The sequence below is a fragment of the Dictyostelium purpureum genome (genome assembly GCF_000190715.1).
Source record: "Dictyostelium purpureum unplaced genomic scaffold DICPUscaffold_314, whole genome shotgun sequence".
NCBI classification, from domain to species: Eukaryota; Evosea; class Eumycetozoa; order Dictyosteliales; family Dictyosteliaceae; genus Dictyostelium; species Dictyostelium purpureum.
The window spans coordinates 17121-37533 of NW_003519650.1; the positions used below are offsets into that span (position 1 = coordinate 17121).

General features: G+C 28.0%; 6 protein-coding genes across 6 annotated transcripts; 3 read left to right on the plus strand and 3 right to left on the minus strand.

Annotated features, from left to right (window-relative positions):
* Window positions 1-136: 136 nt before the first annotated feature.
* On the plus strand, window positions 137-677 carry DICPUDRAFT_11174 (uncharacterized protein; the record flags this gene model as incomplete). The annotated part of the gene is made up of 2 exons (XM_003291971.1): window positions 137-281; window positions 364-677. Coding segments are annotated over 2 exons (459 nt in total), but the record flags the coding sequence as incomplete, so codon positions are not given.
* Window positions 678-1076: 399 nt separating this feature from the next.
* On the minus strand, window positions 1077-1695 carry DICPUDRAFT_156709 (uncharacterized protein; the record flags this gene model as incomplete). Its single annotated transcript, XM_003291978.1, has 2 exons — window positions 1077-1277; window positions 1339-1695. 2 exons carry the CDS (start codon window positions 1693-1695, stop codon window positions 1077-1079), a joined length of 558 nt encoding a protein of 185 aa, XP_003292026.1.
* Window positions 1696-2077: 382 nt separating this feature from the next.
* Window positions 2078-3855, plus strand: DICPUDRAFT_89646 (uncharacterized protein; the record flags this gene model as incomplete). Its single annotated transcript, XM_003291972.1, has 7 exons — window positions 2078-2106; window positions 2250-2418; window positions 2494-2583; window positions 2705-2885; window positions 2972-3271; window positions 3342-3530; window positions 3602-3855. The coding sequence occupies 7 exons, from the start codon at window positions 2078-2080 to the stop codon at window positions 3853-3855; spliced, it is 1212 nt and encodes a 403-aa protein (XP_003292020.1).
* A 204-nt stretch (window positions 3856-4059) lies between these two features.
* On the minus strand, window positions 4060-5487 carry DICPUDRAFT_39910 (uncharacterized protein; the record flags this gene model as incomplete). Its single annotated transcript, XM_003291979.1, has 1 exon — window positions 4060-5487. One exon carries the CDS (start codon window positions 5485-5487, stop codon window positions 4060-4062), a length of 1428 nt encoding a protein of 475 aa, XP_003292027.1.
* An 11093-nt stretch (window positions 5488-16580) lies between these two features.
* DICPUDRAFT_6769 (uncharacterized protein) lies at window positions 16581-17990 on the plus strand (the record flags this gene model as incomplete). Its single annotated transcript, XM_003291973.1, has 1 exon — window positions 16581-17990. A coding segment is annotated over one exon (1410 nt), but the record flags the coding sequence as incomplete, so codon positions are not given.
* Window positions 17991-18275: 285 nt separating this feature from the next.
* DICPUDRAFT_50193 (uncharacterized protein) lies at window positions 18276-19977 on the minus strand (the record flags this gene model as incomplete). Its single annotated transcript, XM_003291980.1, has 1 exon — window positions 18276-19977. One exon carries the CDS (start codon window positions 19975-19977, stop codon window positions 18361-18363), a length of 1617 nt encoding a protein of 538 aa, XP_003292028.1. The 3' UTR covers window positions 18276-18360.
* Between the last annotated feature and the right edge of the window lie 436 nt (window positions 19978-20413).

Below are 20413 nucleotides of genomic sequence, written 5' to 3' on the forward strand. Positions count from 1 at the left end.
ACTTTTAATTAAATTAATCGATTTTTTTTTTTATTTTAATTAAATTTAGGACTTTTTAAAAATAAATTAATAATAATATTTATAGCATTAGTGTAAAATATCTTATACTTTTGGGGGTAAAATAAAATAACTAAAAATGGTATTGCCTATGTTAAAACTTGGTTCATTATTTATTAAAAGTTTAGCAAAACCTTTTTCAAAGCAAATTAAAGCAGCAGCATCCAAATCACCTGCTTTTCATGACAGAGTTGTTAGAATGGCAAGAGTTTGGCATAAACTAGGTAGGTGGTTTATTAATATCAAAAAAAAAAACATATTGGTAATTCTAATAAATAATTATGATTATTGTTATTATAATTTTAGAAATTAGATTATCAAGATTTACAGGTGATAACTCTAGAAGAGTAACAGAATTAAATGTTAATGCAGCTATTGATTTAGGTACAGAGATGGTTAGCGAAGCATTTTTATTATCAGTTGCAATGGGTCTTTTGGTATATGAAAATTCAAGATCTGCAGAAAAAGATAAGAAAAAAGAAGAGAAAATACAAAATGGTTTTAAAAGTTTAGAAGAAAAAATAGAGTCACAAAACGATACTATAGAAAAACTTACACATTGTATTGAAATACTTCAATCCTCAAACCCAAATTTAAATATATATATAAACGATCCATCATTACCACAACAAACCTCCTCCAATGCACTCTCTTCTGACCAACCATCAAAAGAATTAAGCGAATATCTTCAAAGTATAAAAAATAAAAAAATTAAAGAAGATAACACAAGTCAATACTCTTCATTATCAGGCGGTGTCACCAAAGGTAAAGAGGTTGTGTAAAATTAAAAAAAAAAGAAAAATAAAAAAATACATAAAATCGAATAAATATAAAGATAAAGATATTATAATAATAATAATTCATTTATATTATTATTATAGTTAATTTATTATATTTTTACATTTTTTTTAAATCAAAAAAAAAGAAAAAAAAAAAGAAAAAAAAAAAAAGAAAAAGGATTTGTCCTTTTTTAAATTTATTTGTTTTTATATTTACAGAAAGATATACATATATTGATTTTAATAATAAACTGAACTCTTGCATCTTGTTTCACTATGTACACCATAACATTTTTCGCAGCAATATCTACTCGAACATTGTTTACAGGTATACGATCCAATATAACCGCATATCGAACAAAAGTGTCTTTGTGGAAATGACGAGGGTTTTGATTGAACACTTATATATGTGGGTACATGATCTGGATAGGTCTCCAAATACTAAATGAGTTGTTAGTAAGAGTTAATAATAGTTGGGAATAAATTACTAATGTTAACCTACAGATTTTTCTAAAACTTCATTAAAATTTAAATTCATTGATTTTTTTTCATTTTTTTTCTTTTCTCTTGCTATACTTTGTCTTCTTTTATTTACAGGTGTTGTATATACTAAATCCTCTTCCTCTTCTTGATAGTCGTCGTCATTGTCTTCATTTATGTTTATTGATTGTTCATTATCATTTTCTAATTGCTCTAATCTTGAATTTACAACTTTTTCTTTTAAAAGCCTTCTATCTTCCTCGTTATCCACTCTAAACCTTTTTGAAAGTTGACTTTTTCTTTTTGTAAATTGTGGTGTTATATTGGATGTATTGGAGTCGATTATTACCTCTGTATTTATTGTTGCACTATCTGACATTTATTTTTTATTTTTATTTTTTTTTTAAATTTTATTTTTATTTTGCCTGGTGTATAATTATATTAATATTTTTAAAATATAGAAAACAATGTATTTTTTATATTCTAAATTTAATTTATTTTTAATAATCTATAAAGTATATGTTTAATATCTAAACAAATAATTATTTATAAAATTGAAGTTCTTTGAGAGGTAAAAAAATCAAATTTTTTGAATGAAAAAAAATAATTTTAAAAAATAAAAAAAAAAAAATAAAAAAAAATAAAAAAAAAATAATAAAAATTTTTTTTTTTTTTTTTTAAATTTTTTTTATTTTTTATTAATTTTTCATCACTCATAGAAACTGTGTGCATAAAACAGTTGATTTAAAATCATAAATAAAATGTTAAATAGATCAAATAACATTAAAAGGTAGGTGATTGGATCATATATCATAGCAATCAAAATTTTAAAAAATAACAATATCAATAATTTTAGTAAAAAGAATAAAACACACATAAACAATGTTAATACGAATACGAAATCTAATTGATCTTCTTCATTAAAATAAATAGTGTTTTAGTTAGAAGTTATTCCTCATTTGTTCAACCAGGTAAATTCAATGTTGAACATAATGAAACTATTGCAAACAGATTAAAGAATGCCTGTAATACTTTTGGATATTATGATGCTTTATCAATTCCAGATCACGAAAATTACACTTTAACTTATGATGAAATGCTTGTAAGTTTTAATAATAGTAGTCATAGTAAAATAGAATTTAAAAACTAATCATTTTTAATTAAAAATATCATATAGCACAATGTTAAAGGTTTAGCCAATGGTTTTGCTGAACATAATATTAAAAAAGATCAAGTTGTTGTTTCAAATTCAGAAGGTATCAATAATGTAATATCAAACTATATATATATTTTCAGATTTCAACTACAGTGATATCTCTATATTCAGTTATAGTAATAACCAATACCAACATAAAATTTCTAATAATTTAATTTACATACATTTATAGACTTTAACTTATTTAGGTGCAACCACTGCTGGTTTAACTTATGTAACACTCCCAGCATCATCAACTTTTTCAGAAATTGGAGCTCATTTACAAAAGAAAAAAGCAAATTCACTCATTATGGGTGATATGGAAAATAACATGGTCGAAGGTGCCCTTGAATTTTTCCCAAATTTAAATAGAAGTAAATAATAATTTAGTTATAAAACTATTGTTTTAGATAATTATTAATATTTTTTTATTTAACAACCAAAATTATAGTTCATACAGGTGAATATTTTAGAGATGAAAGATACCCACAATTAAAACATATTTTCTCTATGGCCAATAAGGACGAACCAGGTATTAGTTTATTAAAAGATATTATCTTAGACAGCAAAGATTTCCCATATGGTGATCTTTCAAATAACCAAGTTTCAGTTTCATACCCAATTAATGATCAATATGTTTCATTCACCCAAAAATCAGTTTTAAATACTGCTGATGCCTTAGGTGAATTCTTTGATATTAAACCAAGACAAAGATTTTCATTAGCAATCCCATCAACTGAAAGTCTTTCAACAATTTTCAGTAAGTTGAATCACCAAAAAGAATTTTCTTTTTTCTCATTGACACAAACTAATAATTTTTATTTTAACAGATTTAGCATGTTTACTCAGAGGTGCATTCGTTGCCCAAATTTCAAATATTAATCCAACTACTATTATTAACACAATCACTCAAGATAAATGTGAAGTTCTCTTAATTTCTGGTTCAAACTTTAACACTTTAGTTAACAGCACAGAGTTTTCAAAAGTTGAATCATTAAAATTAAATAAATTAGTCATTGGTATGTAAACATATGTAAAATTTAAAGTCAAAGATATTGAATACTAATATGGTTCTTTTTTTTTTATTTAGTTGGCGAATATGATGCATCATTACTTAAACAATTCGAATCAAAATGTAAAACTCAAACTTTTAATATTCCAGTAAATTCAAATCAAATTTTAGGTTTTGCTGTTTCATCATCAAATGTTAAACTTTTACCAAATGTTGAAGCCAAAGTTGTTGGTGGTGTTTTAAAAACCAAAGGCTATCACGTTTCTAATGGTGAATGGTTAGATACTAAAATTAAAGCTACCTTAGAAAAAGATGGTTCAATTAAATTATAAAATATCAATTATGTTTAAATAAATAAATCAAAGAAACAACGACACTTTTAAAAATAAAAAAAAATATATAAAATAAAATCCTTTTAAAAAAAAAATAAAAAATAAACAATTAAAATATATATTAATAATTATTAAAAAAACTATAGTTTTAAAAGTTATTAAAATTTAATATACAATTTTTATTTATTTTGTGTAATTTTGATCTTATATGAAACCAAAACCTTCATTACTTTCGGTAATAGCTAACTTTAAGAATTTTTTTAATTGGTCTTGAGATTCATATTCTGGAATATCTATTTGATTGAAACATGTATGAGCAGTTGGGAGTCTGGTTGGACTACCACGAAGTCTATGAATTTGGAATTTTTGTAAACCTCCCATACCACCAAGAGATTTAAAACCGTCCAAAGGAACTTTACTAGTACCAGTGACAAATTGTAAAAGTGAAGCTTTTTCTTCGTTTGAAAAATTGGAGACTGTGTTCCAGAACCAAATAATTTGTGGACTATCGGCAGTATAACCATTGTATTCGGTGTTTGCTCTAAGATCATCGATATCGATTTCTGGGAGACCACTAATTAATAATTCTAATTCCATTTCAGTGAAAATACCAATAAGTGATTTTGGAATTAGTTCGTGGAAACCTTCAAGGAAACTATTGATTTGATCTTTGATAGAGTTTGTCATTCTAACAGAAGCAACTAAACGAACATATTCTAACTTGTTATCTTCAGTTACTGGAATATTAGCACCACCAGGTTTTAATTCTATAACTTTGGTAGAGTCAAAGATATCAATCTCTGTGGAGAATGTAAGATCTAATACATTGGTAATATCGTTATCGAGAATCCATAAAAGATTTTTGTGATAGGTTGGATCGATGGCTTCCATATCATTAACATTAATTGTGAGACCAAGCATGTGCTTATAGAAACTTCTTGTGAAGAAAGCATCTAACATCATTCCATCGTACAAAGCTTTACCAATAATTCTACCAATAAATTTGAAATATGATAAATGATCTGGATTAATATATGATTCTGGATTTGGTTGGAAAGTTACATTATCGGAGGCAGATGTTTTGAAGAGAGCATAGTTTGGATTGAACATCTCTCTCGATAATACTAAATACCATTCACGAAGTAAACCACCAGCATCAAGACCTTCTTCTCCAGAGAATTGAATATTTAATTTACCCTTGAGTTCTTCTGGAGAACGCATTCTAAGTTGATTGTATGAATCTTCAAAGATGTGATTTCTACGTACTTTAAGACGAATAGTGCCAACTCTTTCTTTTTTACTATTAAAGTATGCTCTAAAATAGGTTCTCTTGTTATCGAAATCTAAGAATTTTGGAACTTTGGCTAAAACAGAAAGTGAACCTGTTAATAAATTACTGTCTTGTCTTATGAGATCGTTGATTAAACTCTTGTTTTGTTCAACAAATTCAAAGAATCTCGAGGTATTATAGTCAATTGTTGGTGGGGTTCCGGCTAAATTACCATTGCTAAGACTTGCTGGAAGACTACCACCATGTGATGATGAAAGTTTAAGACTTGCAAGAGAAGGTGATGATGGAACAGTATTGTTTTGGAGTTGATCTGATGTTGGTGAGTTTACGAGGAAATACATTTCAACTAAAGGTAAAAGTAAGGATGTCATTGGTAATGGACCACTTTTCTTTTTACTTGTAAGTTTTTCTTTTGTAACTGGTTCTTGTTGTTTTTGTTGTTGCTCTTGTTGTTGTTTATCTGTGCTAAAGAATGTAAGGAATGACTTGATTGAGCTCCAAAGCTGATCCAATTCGTGGTGATTGCTAAAGTAGTCATTTAATGATACTTGAGTTTCTTTTTTAGAAGTGATTTTTTTATTTGAACCATCTTCACTGTTTGTAGATGAACCAAGATTATTGGTGGTGGTTGTTGTTGTAGTTGTTGTGGTTGAGGTGGTTGAAGGTGATGAGTTTGAGTCTGTTGAAGAGTTTGTTGTTGGGTTTGTGGTTGGGCTTGATGAGGTTGTGGTAGTTGTTGTTGTGGTTGAGGTAGTATTATTGTTATTTGATGTTGTTGTAGTTGTTGAGGATGAAGATGAATCTAAAGCAACGTTAGATGATGATGATGTTAAAGAAGAATTAACTTGTGGAGATTGAGCAGAGTTTGGTTGATTAACAGCTGGTGAAGATATTTGATTAGTATTATTGGTTGTTGTTGTTGGTTTTGGATTTAAAATCGAATTAATAGTTTGTAAAATATGAAGGAAATTTGTTTCTTTTGTCGAATTTGGGATATAAAGAAGAGGAGATATTTGTGAGTCTTTGAAAATCTTTTTCATATTTTCCAAATTTGAAATAACATCTTTTGTTAATCTCTTTAAATTTTGGTTTAGTTGATCAAGAACAATTTTTTTATTATCTTCAGAGCTAAAAGCTAGTGTAACCAAGAGTTGACTAATCTTTGGATTGTAAATATTCATTAAGGCTTGGACAAGTGCCTCGACATATTGGGATGGGAAAACTGGAATCTTTGGTTTTTCTGTAATGGCGCTAAATACTGAGCTATTTGAGCTATTTAGGGCACCATTACTAATAACTGTATTGCTATCGACAACAGCCAAAAGAATAGAAACAAGACGATCAATATGGGATGGCTTTGAAAAAACTTCATTGTTATTTAAAGAGCTGCAAAGTTTCCATAATGGAATAACCTTATCAGATTCGGAAGGACTATCCATTGATTCTTTACCGTGTGGTGATTCTACTCTTGGTATCAAGAATTGTGGTTGAAGTATCCATTGAATAGTAAATTGATTACCAAATGTTAATAAAAAGAGAATATCTAAAATCTTTTTAATAACTTGTAATGGAGGGTGGGTGGATACTTCAAAGAATCTAAATGATTTATATTTCAATAGTTGATGGCATGGGTCTTCAATTGGTGAAAATCTATCAGAGTCTGTAACTTTGGAGTCTTGGGGATGGTTTTGACGAAGTATATCATAGCAGGTTAAAATTTGTAAAAGATAGGTTAATAATTGCTCTCTATTCTCGGAGAAAGTGCTGATTTGAGCAAAAATATTACTAAGCTGCTGTTTGCTGATTTGTTGATCTAAATACAAAGTTTTAATTAATGGGAGTAAATTTTCTTTTTTAACAACACAACCAGATTGATTAATTTTCTTTGGTTTTGGTGCCTCTTTGATGATTCTATGTATTGTACGTGGAGATGGAATTCTTTCTGGGATGGCTCTGTGATCAATTCTAACTGGATTGGTTTCACGAAGTCTAATGGCTTCGGCGTGGAGCTCTGGTGGAAGAGTTTGAAGGAATGCTTCTGGTTGAGTTAATAGAACTTCTTCTCTGAGATCTGGTGGAAGTGTAGCCAAAAATGAAGCATTGTCCATATCTTGAACTAAATTAGGATCAACTGGGGCAGCTTGTCTAATTTGTGCAGCTCTACGTTCAGAAATAATTCTTTCTTGTTCCAAAACTTCATTTTGAATCTCAACTGGGAGAGCTGATAGGAAATCTTGACTAATTGTAATTGGGCCATTACCTGCTTCGTTTTGATGAATGGTTGTGAGTTGTGTTGATAAAACCTCAGCTCTTAACTCTGGTGGAAGGGCTGATAAAAATGTTGGATCAATACCTAAATCAACACTTCTTGGAACAGGTGGGTTGCTTGGTGAGCTACCACTTGCATTATTATTATTTGAAGTAGTTGTCGTAGTGGTGGATGTAGTGGTGGTGGTTGTTGATGGAGATGATGTGCTAGTTGTAGTGCTGGTTGTTGTTGTTTCTAATGGACCATCAATTGGCTGTTGATCAACATCCTGTCTTTGCTCACCGCTTTGAGTTAATGGACTTCTATCAGTAGGTGTTAAGAGTGGACTAGCAGTTGAGGTAGTTGGAGCTGTATTTGAATTTGAACCAGTAGAGTTTGGAGTTTCACTTTGTCTTTCCCTTTCTTCTTTTTCTTTTTCCAAATTTTCTTTTTCTTCTTTCTCCAAACGTTCTTTTTCTTCTTTCTCCAAACGTTCCTTTTCTTCTTTGTCCAAACGTTCTTTTTCTTCTTTGTCCAAACGCTCCTTTTCCTCCTTTTCTAAACGTTCTTTTTCTTCCTTTTCTTTCTTTTCTTTGGCTCTTTGGATTGCCTCTTCCTCCTTTGTAATTTTAGATAATAGTTTAATTAAAACTGATTCGTAAGACTGAGCTAGTGAAATAGATTCGTCAATATCATTTTTAATAGCTTGACGTCCTTCAATTGAATATAAAGTACCATCTCTACCAAGTCTAACTCTGTTTGTACGAAGATTATTTAATTGTTGAATATCGAAATTCATTAGCATTTGCTCGAATCTTTCAATATTTCTGTTAAGCTGATTGGTATTCATTCTGATTAAATCATCAATACGACCAGCATTATTCTCTGCTTGACCGATGGAAGCTAAAAAGTTTGAAAGATTTCTTTCGAGAGTATCACCAAGGAACCCTCTGACCTCTTGACCGTCATCATTTACTTGGTGATTAATTATATTTAATAATGGAGGATTGTTTGAGAAATAGAAACGTTGTGGCGCACGGAGACGACCGCCGAATGGATTATTAGGTCTAAGAAGGTCCTCAACTCTGCCAACTCTTGGTTCATCACCATCTTCTTCTTCTTCTTCTTCTTCCTCCTCTTCTTCTTCCTCTTCTTCCTCCTCCTCTTCTTCTTCTTCTTCTTCCTCTTCCTCAATTTCGAGGCTATCGTCATCCTCTTCTTCTTCTTCCTCTTCTTCAAAGTCATCCTCAACACCATCTTCAATTTCTTCACCTTCGTTCATCATGACATTAACGCCCGGTTCGATTTCGATTAGTTCTTCATCGTCGGAAAGTGAGGAATCAGAAAGATCAGAGTCATCGCTATCTTCTTCGATTTCGATATCAGAATCAATAAGGTTTCCCTGTGATATTGTTAATGGGTTACCCATTTCATCAATGGCAGTAAAGTGTGAGAAATTCACATTGAATTGTAAATCTCGGCTGTTTTTTAGATAGCCCTCGTAAACGTTATATGGAAGAGAGAAGATATTGATTTTGGCGGCATCTTCTTCTGGTGTTGGTTTTGGTAATGATGAAAACTTGGTTAGGTGACCAATGGTTTGAAGTAATGAGTTGACAGTTTCTGAGGCACGAGAATTGCTCATATCTACAAGATTTAAAACCTCCAATAAAAGATTAACCATATCTCCATTTAAAAGTAATTGATAAAATTCTGTTTGAAGTGAATGTGGGGCAAAATTTAAAATCAAATTTATGAAATGTGAAATTGAAAGCATTTTGTTTTGTTGAGTCTTTTTATTTTGAACATTTGAATGTGATACTGAAAATTCAGAAATTGAACTTTTGAGTTGCTCACTTAATTGACCAAATACTTTTTCACGACCTTCTTGAGTGGCACAAAGGGCTAATAAAAATCTTGAAGCGGATTGGTGTGAACTGCCAAAGTAATCACCTCTTGATTTATCTTCTGGTGATGCAGTTGAACATGGAAGGAAATGCTCAATAACATATTGAATCAAGTCAACACCTTGATAACTTAAAACTGTTTTTTGGAACATTGGGTATTGAAGTAAAATTTCCTCTAATAGCTTTAAGATATTTGGTTTACCAAGGGCAAGAAGGAGTTTTTCATCAACATTAGAGATATTTGTTGGTGGTGAGCCTTTTGGTTTTTTGGACTTCTCCTCTTTTGAAGATTGAATAATTGCTTCGTCTTTAGAAAACAAAGCTTTGATTAAAATGAGGGAAATTTGTTCAAAGTGTGGGAAATCTTTAATATCGCCAGTATTCTTTTCTATTGTTTCACTTGCAGTTGGTGTAAGATAAATTAGATTTGATGAGGTATGAATACGACAAATTTCAGTGCAGGCCTTTAAGAAGAGTGTTGGATTCTTTGAGACGAATTTAGAAAGACCCCCAAGAATATTCTTTGGTGGTGCACCTTTTTGGACTCTATTGTTTTGAATAATATGTTGTATATCAATTTGAACAGTATTAAAGAATGTCTTTCTATCCTCCAACATATGCTTAACGATTAATGAAACATTTGTAACTATTTCTTTACTTGATGTTATATTAGTGTTCTTTGATAAAAGTAATTGTAAACCTTGATTCTTCAAGAAGTAGGTGGCAAGAGTGAAATTCTTTGTTAATTCTGTTAAAAGTCTTAAAAGTGGACCATCAATAGTTGAAGAAGCGGGTTTCAATAATGCAATACAAATATCTAAAAGTTTATATGAAATCTTTGGAATCTCTTCGTTTCTGATGTTATCATCAATTTCTTTTTGTTTCTTTTCTTCAACTTCATAATCATAATTGGCTGGTTTAGTTGATGGCTTTTTATAAAGATCAAAAGAGATAACCAATAAACTTGAAATAAAGGATAGAATTGAATCTTTTTGCACAGTAGCACTTGTTAAAACTGAATCATCTTTTGAAGCTTCGCTAGTAGTAGTCGTGGAAGTGGTTGTTGTATTTGGTAAAATAATTTGAATTGAATCATCAGATTTACCCAAGTATTGCTTTAATAATTCTGAAATTGTATCTACAACGGTTGATAATAAATCTTTTTCGACTAACAATGTATGGATTTCGGCGGTATCGTTCAATTTTTGAAGGATATAGAAAAGATTTTTTGTTTGAATACCAGTAGATTTAAAATCTTCTTTTGGAATACTTTCTTTAACTTGATCAATTAATTTATTTACAATGTCCTCTTTTGATTCTTGTGTTTTGTTATCCTTAACAATGAATTGAATTAACTTTGAAATCTTTTCCAACTCGGCATTTGTGAAACTCTTTTTACATAAAAGAATTTGAATAGTATTATTAAATAATGTTGGTCTTAGTTCGCCAAGTAAATTTTCATATGAATTCAATTTTTCTTTTTCCAAACGCTCTTTTTCCAAACGTTCCTTTTCCAAACGTTCTTTTTCTTCTTTTTCTTTCTTTTCTTTTTCTTCATCTTTTGGTTCGTATGGGTGACTTAACATCCAATCAGTGAGGTTATCTGGATTATTTGAAAGTAAAGTATTCATAGCTTTTTCGATATGCTCCCTAAGGAAACCCATATCGGTAAGTGTGGCAATTGAGGTTTCACTTGCAACAAATGGTACTCTTGGTGACTGTAAACTAATTGGTTTCTTTGAAGATGATATATGGTCATGTTGAGGAATTAATGAAATTGCTTTATCATAAGCTAAAACATCGTTTATTGACTCTAAGATTTCTAATGAGAATGGTAATTCGGCTAAATCTTTATGTGACCAATATTTAACTAATTGAGAGAGAATTGATGGAAGAATTTTCTCTGTAACAGCCTTTTGACTTTTAGTAGTAAGTTGGAGAACAGTTGAACGAATAATTAAACTGCATTGAAGTAATGGAGTGGCATGTACTAAATTTTCTGTTTTAGAGGTAGCTGAAGTGGATGAATTTGATTCTAAATAACGATCAACAAGTTCGTCCATACATTGGAAGAGAGTCTTGTAATAATCGGCCTTAAATAATGAATTGATCAATTGTGGATATAACAAATTGAAGGTATCGAATGTAACTCTGCTAAAGTAATTATAGTATGGCTCTTTCTTTTCTAGGTCTCTTTGTTCGGGCTTCCATTGAATCCATTGAACCAAATTTGAGGCAATATTTTTTACTAATATCTCTGATTTGTTTTCATATAAAGCTGGATCTCTCTTTGTATTTGGGTTTAAAGATTCAATAAAGAATCGTGATAAATCCTCCAAATGGCTTAATAAACTTTGATTAATAAAAGTAAATGAAGATGAGGGAAATGATCGTGTCTCATTACTGATTGGTAATGGTAATGGTGCTAATAGAGTATTTCTTTCACCAAAAAAACGATGTTGTGTGAACTCTATAACACCTCTTCTTTGTAATGGGCTAAACTCCGCTCCCCTTTGTGATGGGCTAAATTCCGATACCCTTTGTGATGGGCTAAGATCTACTCTTCTTTGCTCTACAGATGGTGCAGATGCTGAACGTACCATAGATTTACTACTTGTATTTGGTGAGGTATCAGATTTAGATTGGTTGATAGGATTGCTTGTACAAAATACTGAATCTTTTTCTAAGGAGAATTCCCAGTAGAGAGCTTTTTGAAGAGTGCAAAGAGAAGTGAAAACAGAAAGACCTAAATCTTTGGACCATTCCTCCAATACAGCAACTGGGATTTCTTGGGAATGACCCTTAATTAAGCTATTTAAAATTAAAACCAATGATTTAATTACATCAATATTAGTTTGAATTTGTTCCCTATTATTCATTTCTTCTGGAACCCACTCTCTAATAATTCTTGAATTTCTCCAACCACAAAGTGCGTCCAATTTCATAAAATGAGTATTTAATATATTGATAATTGATTTCAATACGATTGGAGTATTTTCAACTGAAAGAGATTTGAAGATCATTAACTCTTTGAAAATAAATTGTGGATTTGTATAGATCTCTAATAATTTATCTAAACCTCCCTCTTGAAGGAAAATACGGTCATGCTCGCCATTTGAAATAAAAAGAGTAATAAACTTGTTTATAAAATTGAACATTTGGCAGTGGATTGACTTCTCTGTTACTGGTTGCTTTGGATTATTTGTAGTTGGTGCCATTGCTATAATATCATCTAATAAGCCAACGATTTCTCTAATAGTTACGATTTTCAACTCTGGATGGTGTCTAATGAGTTCGTCTATACTATTACAAATAGTATTAAGAGTGGAGATATTGAGAGAATTAACATTTTTTGGATTTACAATAACCTTGAGAAGCTTTTTAATTGCTGTGCTTTCGACTACCTTGGTTTTGAATGCCGAATTTAAACTAAATGCATTTAAGGCCTCAGATGATAGAATTAACAAATCTGGATTTAATTCTTTGTTTAAAATATATTCAAATACCAAATCCACAATACCAGTATTATTAATAGCTGAAAAACAAGTTGGTTCGCTTTGTACAAGATCGGTTGGAATACCAAAAGTATCTCCTATTAAAACTGGTGAAAATGCATCAGAATGTTCCAAAACCTTTTTAAGAGTTTCATGAATTGGACTGTCAACGATTTCATTTAAAATTGCCCTTTGAAGTCCATTTGCAATTGAAATTGTAATTAAAATACTCATCAAACCGTGTAATGCAAGTGATTTGTGGGTTACAATTTTTGGTATATAACCATCCGATAAAATATTTTTATCAAATGTATAATTTTTACTTGTAGAAGCTATATCCATTGGTCGATGATCATCCTCACCTGATGTTGTAGTGGCAGTAGTTAAAACATTTGACGAAGCATCAGTAGTGGAAGCAGATTTTTTAATTCTTTTTTTCTTTTCATCAATTGTTGGTGATGTGTTAATGTTGTCTTTGGTTGGTTGTCTTTTGGTGAAATAATTATTTTCTACGACCAAATCTTCTTTTGATTCTTCTGGCTTTTGATTTTTTACAATGAAATCAACCTCTTCCCCTATTGATTGAATTAATGCTCTTACATAACCTTGCTCGCTAAACATTTCGATATTATAAGGCTTGACTAATAATAATGAATGTATTATTTGTAAAGCATTAATTTGAAATCTAATGTAGTTGACTTGTGTTGAACGATTTTTGATCAAAGGTAATATAGATTGAAAAACACCAGTTTCATGTAAAATTGATTTATTTGAAAGTTTAAAAACAAAGAAAAAGATGGCATTAATAAAAGCCTTGGTGATGAATGGATCTTTGACCTCACCAATAATAACACAAACACACTTTCTAATGATACTTGGAAAGAAACCTTGAGTAAATGTTTTTATAATCATTTGATTAAAGATTGCTGTTTGAAGATGAGCTGTAAGACAAGCAAATGCATAAACTGCAGAAACAGAAACTTCCTCTGGAAGATTTGAATAATTCTTTATGACGTCTAAAAGCTCATTGAAAAAATCTGGTTCTGAAAGAACATTGGATGATGGGCTATAATATTGTGTTACTACTGGATGATAAAGGGTACTAATTGAAACCAATCTTAAATGAATCCATTTCTTTCTAAATTGAAAATTAGAAAAGTTTTTCAATACACTAACTCTAAAGTGAACGAAAAAATGATCCTCCTCTGGTATACCAAGTTCTTGGATTAATTTACTGGAAATTTCAAAACTACTTGCATTAATTTTATCAATATCATATAATTTAATTATGGTTTTACCATTTTCTTCAACTGTTGAAATATTGATTTTATTATAAAGTATTGAGGTTGGGTCTATAAAAATTGTTGGTTGGTTATTATTACTATGTACAGATGGTAATGGCTTTTTGTTTTTATAAAATTCGAAATATAATGTATTTAATGATTTGGGTATCTAAAATTAAAAAAATTAAAAATTAAAAATTAAAAATTAAAAATTAAAAATTAAAAATTAATATATTATTTTTATAAATATTAACATATTAATTATAAAACCCACATTAATATTTTCTTTACAACATTCATTTAATTCTAAATTATCCTCACTAAACCCATGTGACATTACAGAAAGCTTTGAAAGAAATTGAGAAATTACACTAAGATTATCTTTGACATATCTCTTTTTAAGAAATAATACATTTAATAGTTTCATTAGCTCAACTAAAATATCAAAATTTTGAAATGCAAATAATTGTAGTATTTCCTGTGATATTAAAAATAAAAAAAATAAAAAAATAAAAAAATAAAAAAATAAAAAAAGTTAGTATTTATTGAGTTCAATATTAGCAAAAATGGTTTAAACTAATTACCTGTGAGGAACAAAAAGCACTACCACTACCACTACTACAATTTCTAAGTAATGCCTTTAAGAATTTAATAATTGAAATAAGGTATGGTTTATCTATTTGGAAGTCCTCACGCCCTTCAGTTATTAAAATACATGGAATGGTAGATGATATATTTTTTTGAGTAGCTGATGAAGGTAAAGATGTAGTAGCTGTTGATGATGTTGATGATGGGTAATATTTTGTTGCTATCCTATTAATTACTGAATCTATCCTATCCATAACATCTGCCCAGTGGTTAAAATCCTCCTATAGTTTATAGAAATAAAGTAAAAAGAAAAAATAATGAAAATATTAATATAGGAATTTTTTTGACATTGTAAAAAAGAAAGTTTAATCCATACCGATTTACCAAAAGGCCACTCCCTGAAGCTAGTCAATATATCTTTAAATTGATCTTCTGGACAATGTACCAATGTATCAATAAAACTCTTTTCAACGGCATTCTGTGAATATAAAGAAATATTATGGTTAGAAAAATAATTTTTTTTTTAAATTTTTATATTTGATTTTTTTTTACTTACGACTTTATAAACCTTTGTTTGTTTTCCTTTCATTTTTTTTTAATAGATAGTTAATTTAATAAGGTGTATTATTTGTCTATTTAATATTATACATTAATTATGTTGGTGGTGAAGATATACAACTAATATATGAAATGAATGTGTGGTGTGTCAATTCAAGAAATAAACAAATAGTAAAGAAAAAAAAGAGATAGAAATTAGAAATTGAAAAAAAATTTAAAATAAAATAAATAAAAAAATAAAAAAAAGAGATTAAAAATATATTAAATTTTAATTTAATTAATAATTAAAAAAATTAAAGTTTTTTGTTGATATGTATTTTTTTTTTTTATTTGTTTGTGTGTTACTGTGTATGTAAGTGATTGAAGAAATAAATATAAATTTTTTAAAAAATTAATAGAAAAATAAATTTAAAAAAAATTGAAAAAATAATAAAAATTTAAAAAAAAAAATTAATTTTTTTTTTTAATTAAACAATAAAATTTTAAGTCGCGATGTGTATATTTTCTTTAATTCTATTTGATTTCTATATTGACTATAATTGTGAAACTATAGATAGATATAAAAAAAAATAAAGAAAGAGATAAAATTAATAAATGGAACAAATACACACAAGTATAATAAATGATATACACAATAAAAAAAAAGTAATATTTAAATTTAATTTTAAAAAAAATTTCTTGTTTTTTTATTTTTAAATTAAATGAAAAAAATTTTAAAAAAAAAAAAAAAAAAATATTGAAAATTTTTTTTTTTATAATAAATTTTTACAAATGGGTGGTAATGTTATGTAAGTTGGAGGGGTTAAGTATGCATAGACACTGTTTTGGCCCTAATCAAATAAAATATTATATATTATAATAAATTAAAAGAAAAAAATAAAAAAGAGGAGAATAAAAAATAAAAAATAATAAACAATGAATTATTAATTAATTCATTTCCCAATAAACAAAACTAGATTCATAAAAGACCATTTATGAATAAAAGGAGATATTAGACCCAAATCAATAAATAAATTAATCAAATAATTAGAAAAAAATAAAATAAAAAAAAATAAAAAAATAAAAAAAAATGTTTTTTTTTTTTTTTTAATTTTTTTTAATTTTTTTTCATTCGCCAACTTTTTTTTTTTTTTTTTTTTTTTTCGTTTTAATATCATTATTTGTTTATCATTTTGTTTTTATCATAGTATTAATAGTAAAAATAATAAATTAATCAATATGCTAAGAAATTCTACAAGATTATTAAATAAAATTAAAAATGATAGAGTATTTATAAAAGGTTTTCCAAAAGAGGATTCAGAGTTAGCCAAATCAGGTCAAGAATATGTCAAATCATTACACAAAGAAGAGCCAACTATATTTTCAGGTTCAAAGGTTGATAGACCAGCAATAAAATACGAATTTTTTGAACAACCCATCAGAACTGCAGGAATTACAGATAGAGATAAAATTAGAGAAATCGAAGGTCAAGCCATTTCATTTAAAAAGCAAACTATGATCGATGTAATCAAACAAAAAATAAGAGAAAACCCAGAAAAGAAAGAGTATTTTCAAGATTTCTACAGAAAGTACAGGAAAGAAGAGATTGATAAAATAATTTCAAAAGAGATATCCACAAGAGATAATAATTTTGTTTATGACGAGATTTCATTAGATAGACCAAATAATCCAGAGGAGGTTTTAAAATTATATCTAGATAGAATCAACATCAAACCAGAACTCATATTAAGCGAAAAACAGATTGCACTCACCGAATATTTAACAAGTTTTATTAAAGATCCAGAATCAATAAAAGAAATCAATAAATTATGTAAAGAAGAATTTGTAATGGCAAGAGATTATTACATTCAAGGCAAATATCAAGAGGCATTTGAAATATTTTCAAAGCTAACCGAGAAATATTCACATGGTTTTTCACATATATTTTTAGGTGAAATGTATTATACAGGTTCAACAGGTATTGTTAAACAAGATTTTAATATGGCATTCGAACATTTTACAAAAGCCTCTCACTTTAGAATACCTGTAGCATTTGGTATGCTTGGTGAATTAACTTATAAAGGTTTAGCCGAACCAAACATCAAATTAGTGGCTAAAGATATCAATGACAATATAGTCAATGAAGAAATAGAGGATGATAATGATAATGAAGAAGAAGAAGAAGAAGATAAAAATCTCTATACATTCCCAATGGTTTATTTCAATATTGCATCAGATTTAAATTTAAAGTCATCAATCGAACAATTGGTATTCATCTATATGAAGTTAAATAATGTTCATGGTGCAGTTCATCACTTAAAGCGTTTAGCCTCAAAACATAATGACATCAATGCTTGTACAACTATTGGCACACTTTTATTGGAAGATCACGACAATTTCTCTAAAAATATTTTACTTTTTGCAAGCAAAATGGGTGATACCAATGCTCAAACCCATCTTGGTAGATACTATTACAACTGTAAAAACCCAGATTACAAAAACTCATTTTTACTTTGGGAATCTGCTGCTCTTGAAGGAAATGCTGATGCTCAATTCTATCTTGGTGGTATGTATCAACAAGGTTTAATTGTAGAAAGAAGTTCCAAAAAAGCTTTTGAGTTTTATGAAAAATCAGCAAGAGGTGGCAATAGTAACTCTCAATTTTTAATTGGAAAGGCCTATTACGAAGGTGAAGAACTCCCAAAAAATGAAAAACTAGGTTTACAATTTATTACTAAATCATCCCATTCAAAGAACGAACTAGCTATAGAATATTTAAATAATATAAAAAATAATAAAAACAATAATAATAATAATAACGAGGATGGAAATTAAACATATAAAACAATACCACTATATTTAAAAATAAATATTTTTTATTTTGTGGGTTATTTTAAAACACTGCCACACAAAATAAAATTATAAAAACCACAGTTGTGTATACTTAAAATTTTTAAAAGTTTATTTACATGTATTTTTATTTATTTAAAAACCTTTGATATAATTTAATTTTTAATATTTAAATTAATAATAATAAAAATTATAAATAAAATACAATGATTTTTTTTTTTTATAAATAATATAATTTAACTAAAATTCTTTATTATAAAAAAAAAATTAAAATTAAAAAAAGTGTTGATATTTGAATTTAGCTTTTTTAACCAGTGAATAAACCAGTTGAAAATTTAGAATAGTCGGCCCCCTTTATAAAGTCTGGATCATTGCATTGATACATTTGATTTAAGTCGCTATATGAAACAGAGGTAATATCTTTAGAGAAACCAAATTGAGTTAATAATTCGATTGGATTTGAATGATAAGAAACAAACTCCTCTTTGAAAAAGTTGTATGTGGTATTATTTTGTTGATGTTGGTTGTTATTGTTATAATTATAAAAAGCTGAAGATGATGATGTTGATGTTGATGATGATAAAGATGGGGATAAACTACCACCGGCTATGTTACTACCAGAGCCACCAGCACCACTTGATTTCTTGAATGGGGCAACAGTATGGATTAATAGCTTACTATTTGGAGCTGAAAGCATACCGACAGCACCTAATAGAGTGCCAATTTCCTCTTCAGTTAAATACATTAAAAGACCTTCCATAACCCAAAGTGTATGCATGGCAGGATTGAAACCGGCGTCGAGAAGAGATGAAATCCAACGGTCACCTTCTTTAACAATATCACCACTAATATGATTTATTTTACATTGGCTATGAGGCTTTATAACTTGAGTTGATTTTTCTAAAACTCTCTTTTTAAATTCGATGACTTGTGGTAAATCAATTTCAAAAACAGATGCATGTTTTGGAATTGGTAATCTAAGAGCACGGCTATCTAAACCAGCACCACAAATAACGACTTGAGTATAAAAGAAAGCAGTGGCATTTAAATTTGCAATTGAACCCTTTTGTGAAAGACCATCCATTATAATTTGATCAATATATTTAGTACGAAAAGCAACTCTTTTAATTGTTTTGTGATTTTGGAAATCAAACCATGATTGAACTGGATGTGATTTTAATATAAAATCTTGGAAAGTTAAATTATTATTATTATTTATATTATTATTACTAGAATTTAAACTATTATTACTTGAATTTAAATTATTTTTATTATTATTATATGTATTGCTATTGTGTTGTTTAATGTTAAAATATGGTTGTTGTGGTAAAATTGAAAAAAATAATTGGTAGCTATCTAAAAGTAATTGTTTGGCTTCTTCGGTATCTAAATAGAAAATTGCAAATGGGTCATATGTACAGAGTTGGTCTTTAATGAAAGAGAGATCACTTTCGGGAATTAAGTCTTGAATATAGTAGCCTTTATCTTTTAATTTATTTATATTTTCAATTTCTTTAATTTGATTAATACCCTCATTGGTACTAGTGTTTATATTTTGTTGACTGTTGTGTAATTGTTTTGATAAAAGACTAATATATTTATTTGTTAAAATGGCTCTTGCGGCGGCTACGAAAAATGAGGTTCTTGTAACTCCTTTCTTTACATCGGATTCATCTTGTTGTAGTTGTAATAATTGTTGTTGTCTAAGTAATTGTTGTTGTTGTTCCATTAAAATTTGCTCTTGTAATAATTTTTGTTGTTGTTGATTTTGTAATAATTGTTGTTTTAATAATTGTTCTTGTTGTTGTAATTGTTGTTGTTGTTCATTAAAAATTGGTGATGATATTCTTATATTATCTGTACTATTTCTATTTAATAATTTAGTTTCATTATTATTGTCAATATTTATAAATTGAGTTTCCATTTTTTTAAAAAAAATAAAATTTTATATTATTATTATTATTATTATTATTTTATATTTAAATTTATATTACAAAAAAAAATTATACAAAAAATTTATTTATTTAATATTCAAGTTATTTTTTTATTTATTTTTAACACTAAACAAAAAAAAGAATTGGTGTTTTTGGAATATTTTTTTTTATTATTTTTTGGGAATTTAAAAAATTTTATATTAAAATTAATTATATTATCCTTTTTTTTAAAAAAAAGGCTATTTTATAAATAGTTTTTTTTTTAAAATTTTTTGTGATTTGATATTATTATATAATTGTTAAAAAAAAATATTTATAATTTATATATTTGTTAATAGCTGATGTTTTATTTGTTGTTATGAAAAATTAAGAAAAAAAAAATATTATAAAAAAAATAAAAAATAAAAAAAAAGAAAAAAGAAAAAT